This window comes from Scyliorhinus torazame, chromosome 2 (genome assembly GCF_047496885.1).
Source record: "Scyliorhinus torazame isolate Kashiwa2021f chromosome 2, sScyTor2.1, whole genome shotgun sequence".
NCBI classification, from domain to species: domain Eukaryota; kingdom Metazoa; phylum Chordata; class Chondrichthyes; order Carcharhiniformes; family Scyliorhinidae; genus Scyliorhinus; species Scyliorhinus torazame.
Window position 1 is genome coordinate 250,815,229 of NC_092708.1, and position 19,166 is coordinate 250,834,394.

The following is a 19,166-nucleotide window of genomic DNA, read 5'->3' on the forward strand; positions in this document are numbered from 1 at the left end:
GAATGATAAAATCTTGAGGTGGAGAATCGAACTCTCCACCTATAATTACGATAATGTGTATTGTCCCAGGAAGCTCAACAAGCCCCCAGATGCCCTGTCCCACGGCACATGCGCCAGCGCGCAAGATGACCGACTCCGGGCCATCCACAATGGCCTCTGTCACCCGGGGGTCACTCAGCTTCTCCACTTCATCAAGGCCCGCAACCTGCCCTACTCCACCGAGGAGGTCAGGGCCATGACCAGGGACTGCCAAGTCTGCACGGAGTGTAAGCCGCACTTCTATCATCCAGACAAGGCCCACCTGGTGAAGGCATCCCGGCCCTTTGAGCGCCTCAGCATCGATTTCAAAGGGCCCCTCCACTGACCGCAACACGTATTTTCTTAACGTCGTTGACGAGTATTCCCGTTTCCCCTTTGCCATACCATGCCCTGACACGACCTCGGCCACTGTCATTAAGGCTCTGCATAGTATCTTCACCCTGTTCGGTTTCCCCACTTACGTCCACAGTGGCCAGGGCACCTCGTTTATGAGCGATGAGCTGCGTCAGTACCTGCTCGGTAAGGGCATTGCCTCGAGCAGGACGACCAGCTACAACCCCCGGGGAAACAGACAGGTGGAGAAGGAGAATGCGACGGTATGGAAGGCCGTCCTTCTGGCCCTATGGTCTAGGGGTTTCCAAGTTTCCCACTGGCAGGAGGTCCTCCCGACGTGCTCCACTCCATTCGGTCGCTCCTCTGCACAGCCACGAACGAGACCCCTCATGACTGCCTATTTGTTTTCCCCAGAAAATCCACCTCCGGGGTCTCGCTTCCGTCCTGGCTGACAACACCGGGGCCTATCCTTCTCCGAAAGCACGTGAGGAGCCATAAGTCCGACCCCCTTGTCGCGAGGGTCCAGCTCCTTCACGCCAACCCCCAATATACCTACATGGCGCACCACGACGGCCGACAAGATACAGTCTCCCTCCGGGATCTGGCACCCGCCGGTTCCCCTGCGACCATCACCTACCAACCCCACCCTACACCGAACACCGCCCCGCCCCTACATGGCCAACATCCCCCCCCCTATCCCCATCGTCAACCTACAGTGATGAAGCTCCAGAAGAGACGCTCCCGGAGTCAACGAGCCCAACACCCGTGCCCGCAACGACGAGTTCAACACCCGTGCCTACAGCAAAACCAGAGCTCAGGCGACCGCAGCGAACGATCAACGCACCGGACAGACTCGATCTGTGCGCCCACTTCACCCCCCCTGGACTTCAATTTTTAACAGGGGGTGAATGTAGTGAATGTATTACTGCTACCATTCACCATTGTAATTGCATTATATTGTATTGTATTATGTTGATGCCCTTGTGGGCTCTGCCTGTGGCTCTGCCCCTTCGGGGGAGGTATATAGAGCTGCTGCCTGTAGGCGGCACTCAGTACAGAGCAGTCGCAGGCAGGCACAGTCCTAGCTGATTAAAACCACTGTTCACCTCAACTCTTTGTCTCGTGTGAATTGATGGTCACATTAACCTGCATATTGAAGTTCCCCCATGATTATTGTAATATTGCCTTTTTTACATGCCTTTTCTATCTCCTGATTTACTTTCTGCCCCACATCCTGACTACTGTTGGGGGGCCTGTACAAAACTCGCATTAGGGTCTTATTACCTTTGTGATTCCTCAACTCTACCCCCACAGAGATTCTATGCCTTCTGATCCTATATCGCTCCTTGCTATCGATTTAATTTCATTCTTTACTAACAATGCAACCCTGCCCCCTTTGCCCATCTGCCTGTCCTTTCAATAGGACAGATATCCTTGGATATTTAGATCCCAGCCCTGATCCCCTTGCAGCCACGTTTCTGTGATGCCCACAACATCGTACCGGCCAATTTCAATTTCAATGTGTGCAACAAGCTAATTTACCTTGTTCCGTATACTGCGCGCATTAAGGTACAACACCCTCAGTCCTGCATTGACCACCTCCCTTTTCACACTCTCCTCAGTCACTGTACCCTGTACTGTGGCCCTTTTTGATTTTTGATTATGGCTTCTCTGCCTTACACTTTCCCCCTTACTGCTTTTTGTTTCTGGCCCCATTATACTTCCCTCCGACTTCCTACATTGGACCCCATCCCCCTGCCACATTAGTTTAAACCCTCCCCAACAGCTCTAGCGAACATCAGTTCCAGTCCTGCCCAGGTGCAGACCGTCCGGCTTGTACTGGTCCCACCTTCCCCAGAACCGGTTCTAATGCCCCAGGAATTTGAATCCCTCCCTCTTGCACCATCTCCCAAGCCATGCATTCAACCTATCTATCCTGACATTCCTACTCTGACTAGCTCGTGGCACTGGTAGCAATCCTGAGATTACTACCTTTGAGGTCCTACTGTTTAGTTTGACTCCTAACTCCCTGAATTCAGCTTGTAGGACCTCATCCAGTTTTTTACCTATATGGTTAGTGCCTATGTGCACCACGTCAGCTGGCTGTTCACCCCCCCCCCCCCCCCCCCCAGAATGTCCTGCAGCCGCTCCGAGACATCCTTGACCCTTGCACCAGGGAGGCAAAATACCATCCTGGAGTCTCGATTGCGTCCGCAGAACCGTCTGTCTATTCCCCTTACGATTGAGTCCCCGATCACTATAGCCTTGCCATTCTTCTTCCTGCCCTCCTGCGCAGCAGAGCCAGCCATGGTGCCATGAACCCAGCTGCTGCTGCCTTCCCCTGGTGAGCCATCTCCCTCAACAGTATCCAAAGCAGTATATCTGTTTTGCAGGGAGATGACCGAAGGGGACAGCTGCACTGCCTTCCTACTCTTGCTCGGTCTTTTGGTCACCCATTTTCTATCTCCCTCAGTAACTTTCACCTGCAGTGTGACCAACACAGTAAACGTGCTATCCACGATGTCCTCAGCATCGCGGATGCTCCAAAGTGAGTCCATCCGCAGCTCCAGAGCCGTCAAGCGGTCTAACAGGAGCTGCAACTGGACACACTTCTTGCACCTGAAGGAGCCAGGGACAGTGGACATGTCCCTGAGCTCCCACATCGCACACGAGGAGCATGACATGGGTCTGGGATCTCCTGCCATGTCTTAAACCTTAGGTTAACTTATACAACTCCAATTCCAAAAACCAAAAGAAAAAAAAAATATATATATACAAATGAAAAGAAAAACTGCTTACCAGTCACTTACCAGGGATAAAAAGCACCCACTCCCCACCCAGCTTCAAATTCCCAAACTCACTCTTCACTGTGTCTCACTCTGGCTGTTCTTCTCTGGCTCACTGGGAGAACTCACTGGGAGGGAGTTAAAGTTGCTTTTTAAAAATTGGCCTGAGTTGATCCCCCCCCCCCCCTGCTTTTAGATCAAAGTAGCGTCAGGTGACTGACACTTAATTGCCAACCAGTTATGAGAGTGGGTGGGGCAGCCCCTTGTTAACCTTCACTGCACAATTCTAGATTGATTTAAATTCCTGAAATTTAAAAGGAACTGTCTTACCGATTGGATTGGATTCAATTCCCACCCAGCTTCAAATTCCCAAACTCACTCTTCGCTGTGTCTCACTCTGGCTGTGTCTTCTCTGGCTCACTGGGAGAACTCACTCTATGGTATTGTACCCAGGATATATTACTCTTACTGTCCTTATTAAACTAAAATGCTGGAACTACTTCTCAATTGCATATCATCTATGTTGAAATTCAACCACCTCTGTTCTGCATTCAGAAAGAGGATCTATTAAGAGGGCAGCACATTGTCAGGTGTAAAAGTCACGATTCAGTTATCCATTGTTGAACCTATCCTGTTTTCAGCTTCATGATTGTTTAATGGGCAGGAAAACACCTGCATTTATACCCAACTTCAGGCCATTCCAAAACACTTTTAAAAAAAAAAAACATCTTGTAAATGAAAATCGCTTATTGTCACAAGTAGGCTTCAATGAAGTTACTGTGAAAAGCCCCTAGTTGCCACATTCCGGCGCCTGTTCGGGGAGGCTGGTACGGGAATTGAACCATGCTGCTGGCCTGCCTTGGTCTGCTTTAAAAGCCAGCGATTTAGCAGTGTGCTAAACCAGCCCCTTTATTCAAAATTTAAATTTTACATAATACAGAATAACAAGAATGAACACAAACACATACTTAAAAAAAAACCTCACCCCCTTAAACAGCTAATGGTGACCAATTCCGCAAAACGATACCCCCATCGAATGTCTTTCCGGTGTCCAAGAAGATTACCTCTGGATCTGGCCCCTCAAGACAGGGAAAGCACCACATTTAGCAATCGCCGCACATTAGATGACAATTGCCAGCCTTTACAAAACCCGTTTGATCTTCCCCAATAACCTGAAGAAGACATGGCTCCAACCTCAGCGCCAGTATCTTGGCATTCACGTTGAGAATGAAATAGAGCAGTACGACCCATATTCCATGAGGTCCTTGTCAAAGTGAAATAGATGCCTGCATCAACATCTCTGCCGAGGAATCCCTTATTACCAAATCCTCAACCATCCCCACTAATAACAGCATCAGCTGTCCAGCAAACTTCTTGTAGAATTCCATCTTGAACCCTTCTGGCCCTGGGGCCTTCCCTGTTTGCATTTGCCCTATCTCCATACCCAACGGCTCCTCCAACCCCTCACACTCTTGCTCCGTCACTTCGGGGAACTCTTAAGCCCTCCAAAAACTTCGACATACCCGACCTCCCCTGCCCCCGTAAATCCGCCCTATTGAACGTTCAAATGCTCCATTAACTTTGGCCGTAGTGGACACCAACCTGCCACCCGATTCTCTGGCCCGGATAATCTCCCAGGAGGCCGCCTGCTGCCTCAACTGGTAAACCAAGAGACGGCTGGCCTTCTCCCCATATTCGTAACCCCACAGAGCGGTGCACGCCTTAGAATTATAGAATCACTACAGTGAAGGCGGCCAATTGGCCCTTCGACTCTGTGCCAATCCTCCAACTAAGTACCCTAATCAGGTTCCCACCCTATTCCTGCAAACCTGTAATCCCACTTAACCTGCACAACCCTGGACACGAAGGGCAATTTAGCTTACTCAATCCACCTAACCTGCGCATCTTTGGGCTGTGGGAGGAAACCGGAGAACCCGGTGGAAACCCACGCACAGGGAGAAAGTGCAAACTCCACACCAACAGTGATGCAATTCAACCCGGGTCCCTGGCACTGTGAGGAGCAGTGCTAACCACTGTGCCACCTTATCCATGGATATCAGGTTAAATTGCATCTGCAGCTTTTTCCTTCTTGCCATGCGCTCTCGGGTCAGGTCATTCAAGTGCCTGCGGTCTACTGCCTGTATGTCATCCAGCAACCTTTGGTGTTCTTCCCTAGCCTCCCTGTGTGATATGTTCTCCCTTCCAATCACTGCTTTCAGAGCCTCCCAGAGGGCGAGACTGACCCGTTCCCATTAAACACCACTTAAGTTATCTATTGTCCTCGCTATCCGTCCCCAGAACTCCTATTCTGTCAATAATCCCACATTCAGCCTCCATATCGGAGGCTAAACTGAACCTACTTCAAATACCAAATCTACTAGATATGGAGCGTGGTCAGAAATAACTATCGTCTAATGAATTGGATACTCAATTTTTTTTTTTTTTAAATGACTATCGTTGAATACTCAAGCTTTCCTCACCAGGGAGGTCTTCCCACCAGGGGAAAAAAAACAATCTATCCTCGAGTATACTTTATGGACTGGGGAGAAAAACACATTTCTTACCCCCAGGGTGCGTAAACCCCCCCCCGGAGATCTGCTTCTGGAGGCCAACAACTTTCGCTTAGACCGGTCAAGACCAAATCTGGTATTGCGGCCAATAATCTCCTCATGAATGTTACACTGTCCCAATTTGGGGCATTCCCATTCACCAGCATCACTATCTTGCCTTCCAGTGACTATCACATACCTCCCTGATCTGCCACAACCCTCCCTGCAAGGAAACAGACCCTTTTGTTAAGTAAGACTCTTTCTCCCCCCCCCCCCCCCCCCCCCACCCCCACCCCCCCCAAAAGGCCCTGCTATCAAAGTCAGCATGTCGAGGATTATCTCCTCCTTGTTCCAAGATCCTGATCCTGGAACCAAGGCCCATCAAGATGGCCAGCAGCCCCATCTATAAGGCAAGACAAAGAAAAACTTTGGGTCACCATCAATATTCTACCCTCTCCCCGCCACACACTCAAAAACTATAAACTACCTCCAATTGAACAATGCTCCCTCCTTAGCATCCTCCACCACCAAACATGCTAGGCACATCGGAACCTGTCCCAACAGGCCGCAGCCCCTCTCCCCAACTCACTCGCTAAAATCTTAACTGCGAGTGAAGTAACCTCCCCGCTACCAAAGAAAAGAGACAAAAACTCCCCCAACCTCCCCCACTGCAAAAGAATAACCGAGACCAAAGCCTTTACACATCTCAACATCCCACCTTGGGCCATATATTGTTTACATTGCTGCCTTAACTATTATCCTCAATTACTTTCGCTGCCCCCCCCACCCCCAAATAACATATCCACTCCAATACAGAATAAACCCAGTTAACCAAATACATATACATCCCCAAACAATCCCATCAACTCCCATTAAAAGTTCCATTCAAACCCTTTCAATTCCAAGTCCAAGTCCTTGTGAACGCCTTCGCCTCAAAAAAATCTTGAGTTATGCGTAACTCTCAACCTCGTTGGGTACGCCACTCTAAAACACACCATTTTTATACAGCACCAACTTCACCTAAGTAAAGATTAATTGCAAGCTCAGCCTCAGTGCCATGATAAATTCGGAGACTGCTTCCTTCACCCATGTCACAGTTCCCTTTGGCCCATTTTAAGACCCGCTCCTTCTTGTTAGCTATGGAAACAGACTATCACTGCCCCTAGTGGCTTATTCGTTCCAGGCCTCTGCCGGAGTGTCCGGTGGGCCCTATCGAATTCCAGAGGGGGCACATGCGCAGCAGCACCCCCCCCCCCCCCCCCATACAACTTTGCAAACATCTGGGCAAAGTACTCAGTTGGCTTTGAGTCCTCCAATTCCACAATCCTGATGTTCTATCTCGACCAATTCTCCAGGTCAATCTTCCCCTCAGGGCTCCACCTCCAGTGTCTCGGCTTCGAGCGAGGCTATTTGATCGCTATGCTGCAACAAGGTATGCTCCACCCCCTTCAGCACCTCTCCATGCTCTCTCACGGCCTCAAGTCCCTCCCAACTCTCTTATCGGGCCCAGTGCTTCCTCAACAGACGTTTTGAGGATCTCCATCATCTCCCTTCCTTGCCTTTCAAAGTGCTTCTCGAATTGCTTTTCAAATTGGAATGCCCAGTCAGTGTTTCTGTGAAGGGAGCGGCCACACCTGTCGGTCGCCTCCCCCACCCCCCACCCACCCCCACCCCCCACCCATTCTTCCTCCCAGCGAGCTCTGCACGTTCTTTGGCTCCGTCGAAGGACTCTACCACTCGTACCCTTCTTTCCAAGTCTTTTTTGCGACCTTGTACATTCTTTCTTCAAATACAATTAGACGGGTCAGGTTTGTTAACCAATTCCACCCCCTCCCTTCAGAAAGTGCCATAGCATCTTTGATGTCGAGAAAGTGGATAGATGGCCCACAGTTTGACATCTCATCCAAAAAATGCATCTGGCAATGTAACCCTGCCCTCTGTCTCAGTGGAGTATTAGTTGGATTAAATCTCTAACTTCCGAACTCAATGTCAAAGTTCTACCTACAAGTTCTTACGAGAATGATGTATCAAATACAAATAATCTTGGTACAATAAAGCAGTTCAGAAAGCCTTTTTGTGCAATTTATTGTAGTTTTTACAGCTGAAACAATTCTCAATATATAACCGGATTGAAAACACAATCTGCTCCAGCGTGAAACCCACTTAGCTCCAGTGCTGCTTTTTTCACTTAAACAAAAACCTTGACTAAAAGGATTAAACAGTCATGTGAGTAGGTCAAAACTCTAAATTGACAACGATAAAAGGTTGTTGCCTCTTTTTGACATTTGAAGACTTGTTTTTCCCTCTGGCTGGTTTCCGCTAACATGTTACATGGAATAATTAGATTTTCTTGCGAAGGGCAGGACAGGGCAGGGAAGATCGAAGTCTTGACTTGAAGTTATGGGGTGTTACCCTCAGCAATCCATTCTGCAAAGGGCTTGGTCTCATTCGTAAACATTAGAGCACATCGCAGCTTGTTCTAGCATCGAGGATTGTAGAGATTCAGGGTCACATAAAAATATAGCGACAGACGGGAAAAGCACAAATTTATCGATTGCAACCAGGACAAATTATCACCCAAAATCTGGGCAGATCACTGATACCCCCAGAAACAATATTTTGAAAGGGTCAAGGATTGAACAAGATTTTTGTGCAGAGAGGGTCATTTTCCCCATGATGTAAAACAAGCAAGATCCTAGAAAAAGAGGAGGAGCAAATGGAACTGATTTTTTTTTCTGGTCACCTCCCACAATACTTCATAATAAATGTCTGCACAACCATGAATAACTGCAGAAAACAAAATCATGCAATTCTGGACATGCTATTCAGGATATTGTTATCAGTCACACCTCAGGACAATAGTGTTTCCATTAAATTCCCCAATGAAGCGAATTCCTCCTCCTCCATACACCCAAATTCTCCACATCACCATGTGATTTAAGTTTAGAAATACCAATGTGAAGCTCAAGTCGATTGCAGCTCACTGGGGTCGGATACCGATACAGGAAAAGGTGACCACTCATCCTCCCCCAGGACAGGAAAATAGCTCCCCAACCACCACCCTCCATCGCTATGCCAACAATGCAGTCACTGCGTGGCCTTGGTCTTTTTGCTCTTGCTCTTTTTGTCTTTCTTCTTCAAGCCGTCCATGTGCGCCCGTAGCAGATTTGAATACGCCTGAAAACCCAGAGCAGTGAAAGAAAAGAAACCGTTAAAATAAGCTATGCTGGACAATATAGATCAACCTAAAGCAAAATACAGCTCCTAATTCTTCCAGCTAAATGAACAAAATCATTGGGGAGGGAAGAAAATAATAAATCAAAGTCATTTGGCTTGACACCAACTTCCCCTTAGAAGCAGTTCCCCAAAACCAGCACTGACAGACCTTGTGTGTGTGTGTGTGTGTGCGTGGAGTTCTTTATGGGTCGGTTTCTGGGCAATATCAATACTGCTCATTAATAGTATTGACCTACAAATTAACATTTGGATAACACTTTTAACAAAGTCCCAAATCGCTTTACAGACAATTAAGTACTTTGAAGTGTAGTCACTTGTTGCAATGTAGGGAATGCGGCAGATTATGCATAGAAAGCTCTCAGAAATAAAAGATACAATGAACAAATCATGTGTTTTAATGGTATTGGTGGAGGGGCAAAATATTGTCCAGGACACCAGGGAGATCTCTCCATCTACATTCAACTGAGGGGCACGTAGGGCCTCGGTTTAGCATCTCATCCAAGAGATGACACTGAACAATCCAGCACTCTCTCAATGCTGACTCTAGGGAGTGTTGGGCTGGATTATGTACTGAAGTTTCAAATGGGGATTGAACACATTACATTCTGACTCAGGCTAAAGTGTATTAGGGTTTGTAAGCATAAATGTGTGGGACATCACATCATCCAATAATGATAATGTAAGTGAACACATGACTGAGTCGAGAAGGAGAATGTCCATGGCTTCAACAATGTAACAACCTGGTTATGGGTAGCTGTACATAGTTTAGTTATATAGAATAAAGGAGTTATTGTTTGAACATACCAAACTCATAGCAATTATTCCACCAACATACCACATGGTGTCAGAAGTGAAATTCTACTTCACCACCCAGAGCCTAGGCTGACACTGCAATAAATGGAATTCAAAGTGTCAAATCATCGCCAATTCTCCACTGCAAAGTGACCCATTGGAAAGGGGCAATAGGAAGCTAGTCAACCATGTGACAGACTTGGCAAGTGCATACCCCACAACCAGACATTTGGCTGATTTCAGGGCACTACTGTTGACTATCCGTGCATCTCTTCCCATATTGTATTGGGGTCTTTAGTCCATGGGGGTTGTTGTTTAACAGTTTATCTGATTTCACTGGCTCCATTCAAAATTCCTACATCTTGAACTAAACCAATGATAAGCGCTTGGAATCAAACAGATTCCCAGTTTCCAAGTTCAAATTTTAAACTTTGACCCAAACTTGACGGTAGTTTGTTTTTAACTAAAGCACAAAGAGGAATAATATGCTCACTGACGCTTTACTTTGCTTTAGACTCACTTTTTCCAATGCTCCCCGCGAGCCTCCTATCTTCATGCTTTCTATCCTGTATTCCAATTCGAACCATGTTCTCAACTTCATGTTTAAATCTCCCCAAGGTCTTTCTCCACCACCAGCCCCCAACCGTATCTCTGTTACCACCTCTACCACTCAACCTTCCTAAAACTGCACGCCCAATTCTGGTCTCTTGTCCCATCTCACATCCTTCAATGCTGGCCAGGCCTTCAACCACCCGGGCACTAAGCTCTGGAATTCTCTCCCTAAACCTTCCTGGCTCTCTCTCCCATTTTACAAAGTTCCGTATAACCTACCTGTGACCAGGCTTTTGGCCAACTCTGCTAATGTTTGTCTTGGGCCGTGTGTGTCAACTCTGCCTGTGAAGCACCTATAGGCGATTTGGAACCTTAAATGTGCTATAAAATGCAGGTTGTTATGGCTTTACATCCGCATTAAACTTCACATCTCATACAGGGGCTGCAAGGTAGCACTTCCATTATTCTAAATGATTAGCAATCAAAAATGGGAAAATGCTTGTGGAAAAACAAACCGACCAAAGAAACATTTTAGTTCCGAATAGTGGCCATCTCAGAGTGGGCATGGCGACATCAAGTGGTGTGCAATGGTACTGTACACTGTTCATCTTTTGCCAGCCGTCATCCCAAGAAAGGCCAACAAGAAAAAAAAAGAGGGGAAAACAAACACCGAAATTTGCTACGTCTAATCTCACCCTCACCAGATGTCCACCATCATCAACTGATAAGGAGCAGACACCTTGGCCTATTCTCCTCTCCCAATCCAGAGGTATCCCTACCCTGGCTAGACTCAGCTAATTCAGAACAGACTAGGGAAAGAAGACTGGGCCATGCTGGTTTGCAAAGATCCACCATTGCCAGTTGAGTTGGTAGCTTCCATGCAAAATTAGGCAGGGAGGAAAGCCATACTCAAGGAAGGATACCTGGCCTTCGAGCGGTTGCAGTTCAGATTGACCAGAATTATACCATGGCTTTGGGCAGAGGATGAGGACCGGCTATTGGATGAATTCTATTTCTTTGAATTTAGATGATTGAGGTGTTTAAAATGATAAAAGTGATTGAATGGGTGGATACAGATTAACTGTTTCCTCTGGTGGGGAATGCAGAACAAGGGGACACAAAATGCTAAGCCATTCAGGAGTAAAATCAAGAAGTACTTTTCACAAAGGGCAATGGAAGAATGCAATTTTCTTGTTCAAAAGGCCAAAATAACAGGTTTTCGAAACTTTGATATATTTTTGGTGAGTTACCAAAAGAATCCCGAGCAAAGGCAGGTAAATGGGGTTGAGGCACAGATCAGCTGTGACCTAACTGAATGGCAGAGCAGGTTAGAGGGGCTGAACAGCCTCCACCTGTTCCTATTAAAGTTACCAAAGGTTGCTGGTCAATTTAGCTAATAAGTGTTTCATTAGGCAGACAAGACTTAAGAACGGTGTGTGCATAAAGATTTGTTGGGTCAATCGCAGCAAAATGGTCATCAAATTGTAATGCAATGTAAATATCGGTCTCAGTTTAGAGGAGCAATCTCCATCATCGAGATATCTGTAGCTGATAAAACCCTGGGAGATGATAGCAGATTATTTGAAGTACTGTTCCGAACTTCATTCTTTTCCCCACTGCTACCTCCGTTTAAGACAGGAGTTTGTGAGAAGGAGAGGTTAACAATCCACAGCTGTGACTCTCACCATTTGTTAAAGAGCAAGCGCTAGCCTTTATATACATGCATTCAGGATTCACGCAATAAAGTCATCACTGCAATGGAACACTATGCACAGAGTGAGTTTACACTTACCATCTGGAACCTGTTCACTTCTTTGGAGCTTATCTGGAAGTTAAAAACAAGTAATTCAAATACGCAAACAGACATCATCCAGGGAACAGTTACTGCCAACTACTGACTTTGTACCGCAGCCTGAACAGTTCGATCTGTTGGGGAGGGGGGGGGGAAGAAGAGGGAGAGAGAGTGGGGGGTAGGGCGGGAAGAGAGAGAGTGGGGGTGGGGGGGGGGGGGAAGAGAGAGGGTGGGGGGGAGAAAGAGAGAGGGTGGGGGGGGGGGGGGAGAGGAGAGAGGGGAGAGAGGGGAGAGAGGGGGGAGAGGGGGGAGAGGGGGGAGAGAGGGGAGAGAGGGGAGAGAGGGGGGAGAGGGGGGAGAGGGGGGAGGGGGGGAGAGAGGGGGAGGGGGGAGAGAGGGGGGGAGGGGGGAGAGAGGGGGGAGGGGGGAGAGAGGGGGGGAGGGGGGAGAGAGTTTGCAAAGATCCACCATTGCCAGTTGAGTTGGTAGCTTCCATGCAAAATTAGGCAGGGAGGAAAGCCATACTCAAGGAAGGATACCTGGCCTTCGAGCGGTTGCAGTTCAGATTGACCAGAATTATACCATGGGGGGAGGGGGGAGAGAGAGGGGGGGGGGAGGCAGAGAGGGGGGGGGGGGGGAGCAGAGAGGGGGGGGGAGGCAGAGAGGGGGGGGGGGAGGCAGAGAGGGGGGGGGGAGGCAGAGAGGGGGGGGGGAGGCAGAGAGGGGGGGGGAGGCAGAGAGGGGGGGGGGAGGCAGAGAGGGGGGGGGGGGCAGAGAGGGGGGGGGCAGAGGGGGGGGGGGAGGCAGAGAGGGGGGGGGGGAGGCAGAGAGGGGGGGGGGGGAGGCAGAGAGGGGGGGGGGAGGCAGAGAGGGGGGGGGGAGGCAGAGAGTGGGGGGAGCAGAGAGTGGGGGGAGGCAGAGAGTGGGGGGAGGCAGAGAGTGGGGGAGGCAGAGAGTGGGGGGAGGCAGAGAGTGGGGGGAGGCAGAGAGTGGGGGGAGGCAGAGAGTGGGGGGAGGCAGAGAGTGGGGGGAGGCAGAGAGTGGGGGAGGCAGAGAGTGGGGGGAGGCAGAGAGTGGGGGGAGGGCAGAGAGTGGGGGGAGGGCAGAGAGTGGGGGCAGAGGCAGAGAGTGGGGGGAGGGCAGAGAGTGGGGGAGGCAGAGAGTGGGGGGAGGGCAGAGAGTGGGGGGAGGGCAGAGAGTGGGGGGAGGGCAGAGAGTGGGGGGAGGGCAGAGAGTGGGGGGAGGGCAGAGAGTGGGGGGAGGGCAGAGAGTGGGGGGAGGGCAGAGAGTGGGGGGAGGGCAGAGAGTGGGGGGAGGGCAGAGAGAGGGGGGGAGGGCAGAGAGTGGGGGGAGGGCAGAGAGTGGGGGAGGGCAGAGAGTGGGGGAGGGCAGAGAGTGGGGGAGGGCAGAGAGTGGGGGGGAGGGCAGAGAGTGGGGGGAGGGCAGAGAGTGGGGGGAGGGCAGAGAGTGGGGGGAGGGCAGAGAGTGGGGGGAGGGCAGAGAGTGGGGGGAGGGCAGAGAGTGGGGGGAGGGCAGAGAGTGGGGGAGGGCAGAGAGTGGGGGGAGGGCAGAGAGTGGGGGGAGGGCAGAGAGTGGGGGAGGGCAGAGAGTGGGGGGAGGGCAGAGAGTGGGGGGAGGGCAGAGAGTGGGGGGGAGGGCAGAGAGTGGGGGAGGGCAGAGAGTGGGGGAGGGCAGAGAGTGGGGGGAGGGCAGAGAGTGGGGGAGGGGCAGAGAGTGGGGGGAGGGCAGAGAGTGGGGGGAGGGCAGAGAGAGTGGGGGGAGGGCAGAGAGTGGGGGGAGGGCAGAGAGTGGGGGGAGGGCAGAGAGTGGGGGGAGGGCAGAGAGTGGGGGAGGGCAGAGAGTGGGGGGGAGGGCAGAGAGTGGGGGGGAGGGCAGAGAGTGAGAGAGGGGGAGGGCAGAGAGTGGGGGGAGGGCAGAGAGTGGGGGGAGGGCAGAGAGTGGGGGGAGGGCAGAGAGTGGGGGGAGGGCAGAGAGTGGGGGAGGGCAGAGAGTGGGGGGAGGGCAGAGAGTGGGGGGAGGCAGAGAGTGGGGGGAGGGCAGAGAGTGGGGGGAGGGCAGAGAGTGGGGGGAGGGCAGAGAGTGGGGGGAGGGCAGAGAGTGGGGGGAGGGCAGAGAGTGGGGGGAGGGCAGAGAGTGGGGGGAGGGCAGAGAGTGGGGGAGGCAGAGGGCGGAGGGCAGAGAGTGGGGGGAGGGCAGAGAGTGGGGGGAGGGCAGAGAGTGGGGGGAGGGCAGAGAGTGGGGGGAGGGCAGAGAGTGGGGGGAGGGCAGAGAGTGGGGGGAGGGCAGAGAGTGGGGGAGGGCAGAGAGTGGGGGGAGGGCAGAGAGTGGGGGGAGGGCAGAGAGTGGGGGGAGGGCAGAGAGTGGGGGGGAGGGCAGAGAGTGGGGGGAGGGCAGAGAGTGGGGGGAGGGCAGAGAGTGGGGGGAGGGCAGAGAGTGGGGGAGGGCAGAGAGTGGGGGGAGGGCAGAGAGTGGGGGGAGGGCAGAGAGTGGGGGAGGCAGCAGAGAGTGGGGGGGAGGGCAGAGGAGTGGGGGGGGGCAGAGAGTGGGGGGAGGGCAGAGAGTGGGGGGAGGGCAGAGAGTGGGGGGGGGCAGAGAGTGGGGGGGGGCAGAGAGTGGGGGGGGGCAGAGAGTGGGGGGAGGGCAGAGAGTGGGGGGAGGGCAGAGAGTGGGGGGAGGGCAGAGAGTGGGGGGAGGGCAGAGAGTGGGGGGAGGGCAGAGAGTGGGGGGGAGGGCAGAGAGTGGGGGGAGGGCAGAGAGTGGGGGGAGGGGCAGAGAGTGGGGGAGGAGGGCAGAGAGTGGGGGGAGGGCAGAGAGTGGGGGAGGGCAGAGAGTGGGGGGGAGGGCAGAGAGTGGGGGGAGGGCAGAGAGTGGGGGGAGGCAGAGAGTGGGGGGAGGGCAGAGAGTGGGGGGAGGGCAGAGAGTGGGGGGAGGGCAGAGAGTGGGGGGAGGGCAGAGAGTGGGGGGAGGGCAGAGAGTGGGGGGAGGGCAGAGAGTGGGGGGAGGGCAGAGAGTGGGGGGAGGGCAGAGAGTGGGGGGAGGGCAGAGAGCAGAGTGGGGGGAGGGCAGAGAGTGGGGGGAGGGCAGAGAGTGGGGGGGAGGGCAGAGAGTGGGGGGAGGGCAGAGAGTGGGGGAGGGCAGAGAGTGGGGGGAGGGCAGAGAGTGGGGGGAGGGCAGAGAGTGGGGGGAGGGCAGAGAGTGGGGGAGGGCAGAGAGTGGGGGGAGGGCAGAGAGTGGGGGAGGGCGGAGAGTGGGGGGAGGGCAGAGAGTGGGGGGAGGGCAGAGAGGGGGGAGGGCAGAGAGTGGGGGGAGGGCAGAGAGTGGGGGGAGGCAGAGAGTGGGGGGAGGGCAGAGAGTGGGGGGAGGGCAGAGAGTGGGGGAGGGCAGAGAGTGGGGGGAGGGCAGAGAGTGGGGGGAGGCAGAGAGTGGGGGGAGGGCAGAGAGTGGGGGGAGGGCAGAGAGTGGGGGGAGGGCAGAGAGTGGGGGGAGGGCAGGAGAGAGTGGGGGGGGGCAGAGAGTGGGGGGGAGGGCAGAGAGTGGGGGGGGGGCAGAGAGTGGGGGGGGCAGAGAGTGGGGGGGGGGCAGAGAGTGGGGGGGGGCAGAGAGTGGGGGGGGGCAGAGAGTGGGGGGGGCAGAGAGTGGGGGGGGGCAGAGAGTGGGGGGGGGCAGAGAGTGGGGGGGGGCAGAGAGTGGGGGGGGCAGAGAGTGGGGGGGGGGCAGAGAGTGGGGGGGGGCAGAGAGTGGGGGGGGGGCAGAGAGTGGGGGGGGGCAGAGAGTGGGGGGGGGGCAGAGAGTGGGGGGGGGCAGAGAGTGGGGGGAGGGCAGAGAGTGGGGGGAGGGCAGAGAGTGGGGGGGGCAGAGAGTGGGGGAGGGCAGAGAGTGGGGGGAGGGCAGAGAGTGGGGGGAGGGCAGAGAGTGGGGGGAGGGCAGAGAGTGGGGGGGGGCAGGAGAGTGGGGGGGGGGGCAGGGAGTGGGGGGGGGGCAGGGAGTGGGGGGGCAGGGAGTGGGGGGGGGCAGGAGTGGGGGGGGGCAGGGAGTGGGGGGGGCAGGGAGTGGGGGGGGCAGGGAGTGGGGGGGGGCAGGGAGTGGGGGGGGCAGGGAGTGGGGGGGGCAGGGAGTGGGGGGGGGCAGGGAGTGGGGGCGGAGGGCAGGGAGTGGGGGGGGGGCAGGGAGTGGGGGGGCAGGGGCAGAGTGGGGGGGCAGGGAGTGGGGGGGGGGCAGGGAGTGGGGGGGGGGCAGGAGTGGGGGGGGGCAGGGAGTGGGGGGGGCAGGGAGTGGGGGGGGGCAGGGAGTGGGGGGGGGCAGGGAGTGGGGGGGGGCAGGGAGTGGGGGGGGCAGGGAGTGGGGGGGGCAGGGAGTGGGGGGGGCAGGGAGTGGGGGGGGGCAGGGAGTGGGGGGGGGCAGGGAGTGGGGGGGGGGCAGGGAGTGGGGGGGGGGGCAGGGAGTGGGGGGGGGGGCAGGGAGTGGGGGGGGGCAGGGAGTGGGGGGGGGCAGGGAGTGGGGGGGGGCAGGGAGTGGGGGGGGGCAGGGAGTGGGGGGGGGCAGGGAGTGGGGGGGGGCAGGGAGTGGGGGGGGGGCAGGGAGTGGGGGGGGGCAGGGAGTGGGGGGGGGCAGGGAGTGGGGGGGGGGGGGCAGGGAGTGGGGGGGGGCAGGGAGTGGGGGGGGCAGGGAGTGGGGGGGGGCAGGAGTGGGGGGGGGCAGGGAGTGGGGGGGGGCAGGGAGTGGGGGGGGGCAGGGAGTGGGGGGGGGGCAGGGAGTGGGGGGGGCAGGGAGTGGGGGGGGGCAGGGGAGTGGGGGGGGGGCAGGGAGTGGGGGGGGGGCAGGGAGTGGGGGGGGGCAGGGAGTGGGGGGGGGGCAGGGGAGTGGGGGGGGGCAGGGAGTGGGGGGGGGCAGGGAGTGGGGGGGGGCAGGGAGTGGGGGGGGGGCAGGGAGTGGGGGGGGGCAGGGAGTGGGGGGGGGCAGGGAGTGGGGGGGGGCAGGGAGTGGGGGGGGGCAGGGAGTGGCAGGGGGGGGGGCAGGGAGTGGGGGGGGGGCAGGGAGTGGGGGGGGGGCAGGGAGTGGGGGGGGGCAGGGAGTGGGGGGGGGGCAGGGAGTGGGGGGGGGGGCAGGGAGTGGGGGGGGGCAGGGAGTGGGGGGGGGCAGGGAGGGGGGGGGGCAGGGAGTGGGGGGGGGGCAGGGAGTGGGGGGGGGCAGGGAGTGGGGGGGGGCAGGGAGATGGGGGGGGAGGGAGATGGGGGGGGAGGGAGATGGGGGGGGGAGGGAGATGGGGGGGAGGGAGATGGGGGGGAGGGAGATGGGGGGGAGGGAGATGGGGGGGAGGGAGATGGGGGGGAGGGAGATGGGGGGGAGGGAGATGGGGGGGAGGGAGATGGGGGGAGGGAGATGGGGGGGAGGGAGATGGGGGGGAGGGAGATGGGGGGGAGGGAGATGGGGGGGGAGGGAGATGGGGGGGGAGGGAGATGGGGGGGGAGGGAGATGGGGGGGGAGGGAGATGGGGGGGGAGGGAGATGGGGGGGGGAGGGAGATGGGGGGGGGAGGGAGATGGGGGGGGAGGGAGATGGGGGGGGGAGGGAGATGGGGGGGGGAGGAGATGGGGGGGGGGGGAGGGAGATGGGGGGGGGGAGGGAGATGGGGGGGGGGGAGGGAGATGGGGGGGGGGGAGGGAGATGGGGGGGAGGGAGATGGGGGGGGAGGGAGATGGGGGGGAGGGAGATGGGGGGGAGGGAGATGGGGGGGGAGGGAGATGGGGGGGGAGGGAGATGGGGGGGGAGGGAGATGGGGGGGGAGGGAGATGGGGGGGGAGGGAGATGGGGGGGGGAGGGAGATGGGGGGGGGAGGGAGATGGGGGGGGGGAGGGAGATGGGGGGGGGGAGGGAGATGGGGGGGGGGGAGGGAGATGGGGGGGGGAGGGAGATGGGGGGGGGGAGGGAGATGGGGGGGGGAGGGAGATGGGGGGGGGGGAGGGAGATGGGGGGGGGGGGGGAGGGAGATGGGGGTGGAGTGAGATGGGGGGGAGAGAGGGAGATGGGGGGGGGTGGAGGAGGCCAGGGCGGGGGGTGGAGGAGGCGGGGGGGGGGGGAGGCCAGGGCGGGTGGAGGAGGCCAGGGGCGGGGGGGTGGAGGAGGCCAGGGGGGGGAGGGGGTGTGGAGGAGGCCGGGGGGGGGGAGGGGGTGTGGAGGAGGCCAGGGGGGGGTGGAGGAGGCCGGGGGGGGGTGGGGTGGAGGAGGCCAGGGGGGGTGGAGGGTGGAGGCGGCCGGGGAGGGGGTGGGTGGAGGGAGGCCGGGGAGGGGGTGGGTGGAGGAGGCCGGGGGGTGTGGAGGGTGGAGGAGGCCGGGGGGGGTGGAGGGTGGAGGAGGCCAGGGGGGGGGGTGGAGGAGGCCAGGGGGGGGGTGGAGGAGGCCAGGGGGGGGTGGAGGGTGGAGGAGGCCAGGGGGGGGTGGAGGGTGGAGGAGGCCAGGGGGGGGGTGGAGGGTGGAGGAGGCCAGGGGGGGGTGGAGGGTGGAGGAGGCCAGGGGGGGGTGGAGGGTGGAGGAGGCCAGGGGGGGGTGGAGGGGTGGAGGAGGCCAGGGGGGGGTGGAGGGTGGAGGAGGCCAGGGGGGGTGGAGGGTGGAGGAGGCCAGGGGGGGGGTGGAGGGTGGAGGAGGCCAGGGGGGGGTGGAGGGTGGAGGAGGCCAGGGGGGGGTGGAGGGTGGAGGAGGCCAGGGGGGGGTGGAGGGTGGAGGAGGCCAGGTGGGGGTGGAGGGGGTGGAGGAGGCCAGGTGGGGGTGGAGGAGGCCAGGGGGGTTGGAGGAGGCCAGGGGGGTTGGAGGGGGAGGAGGCCAGGGGGGGGGGGGGGTGGAGGAGGGCCAGGGGGGGGGGGGGGTGGAGGAGGCCAGGGGGGGGGGGGGTGGAGGCCAGGGGGGGGGGGGGTGGTGGAGGAGGCCGGGGGGGGGGTGGAGGAGGGGGGGGGGGGTGTTAGAGGAGGGGAGGGGAAGAGAAAGAGAGGGGAGGGGATGAAATCAGGCCTGAGCAGCCTCTTTCTCCTATTCAGATATTAGCTGTAGCTAGACAGTTGGTCAACCTTCTCTC

At 57.2% G+C, this 19,166-nt stretch overlaps 1 protein-coding gene across 1 annotated transcript in view; it reads right to left on the minus strand.

The window, feature by feature from the left end:
• Positions 1–7,767: 7,767 nt before the first annotated feature.
• srp14 (signal recognition particle 14) overlaps positions 7,768–19,166 on the minus strand; it is a 16,758-nt gene continuing 5,359 nt past the window's right edge. Inside the window, exons 4-5 of the mRNA XM_072486141.1 lie at positions 12,081–12,120; positions 7,768–8,884 (exon numbers count right to left, since the gene is read on the minus strand). Coding sequence (XP_072342242.1) covers positions 8,795–8,884; positions 12,081–12,120 — 130 coding nt within the window. The 3' untranslated portion in view covers positions 7,768–8,794. The remainder of the gene's footprint in view (positions 8,885–12,080; positions 12,121–19,166) is intronic.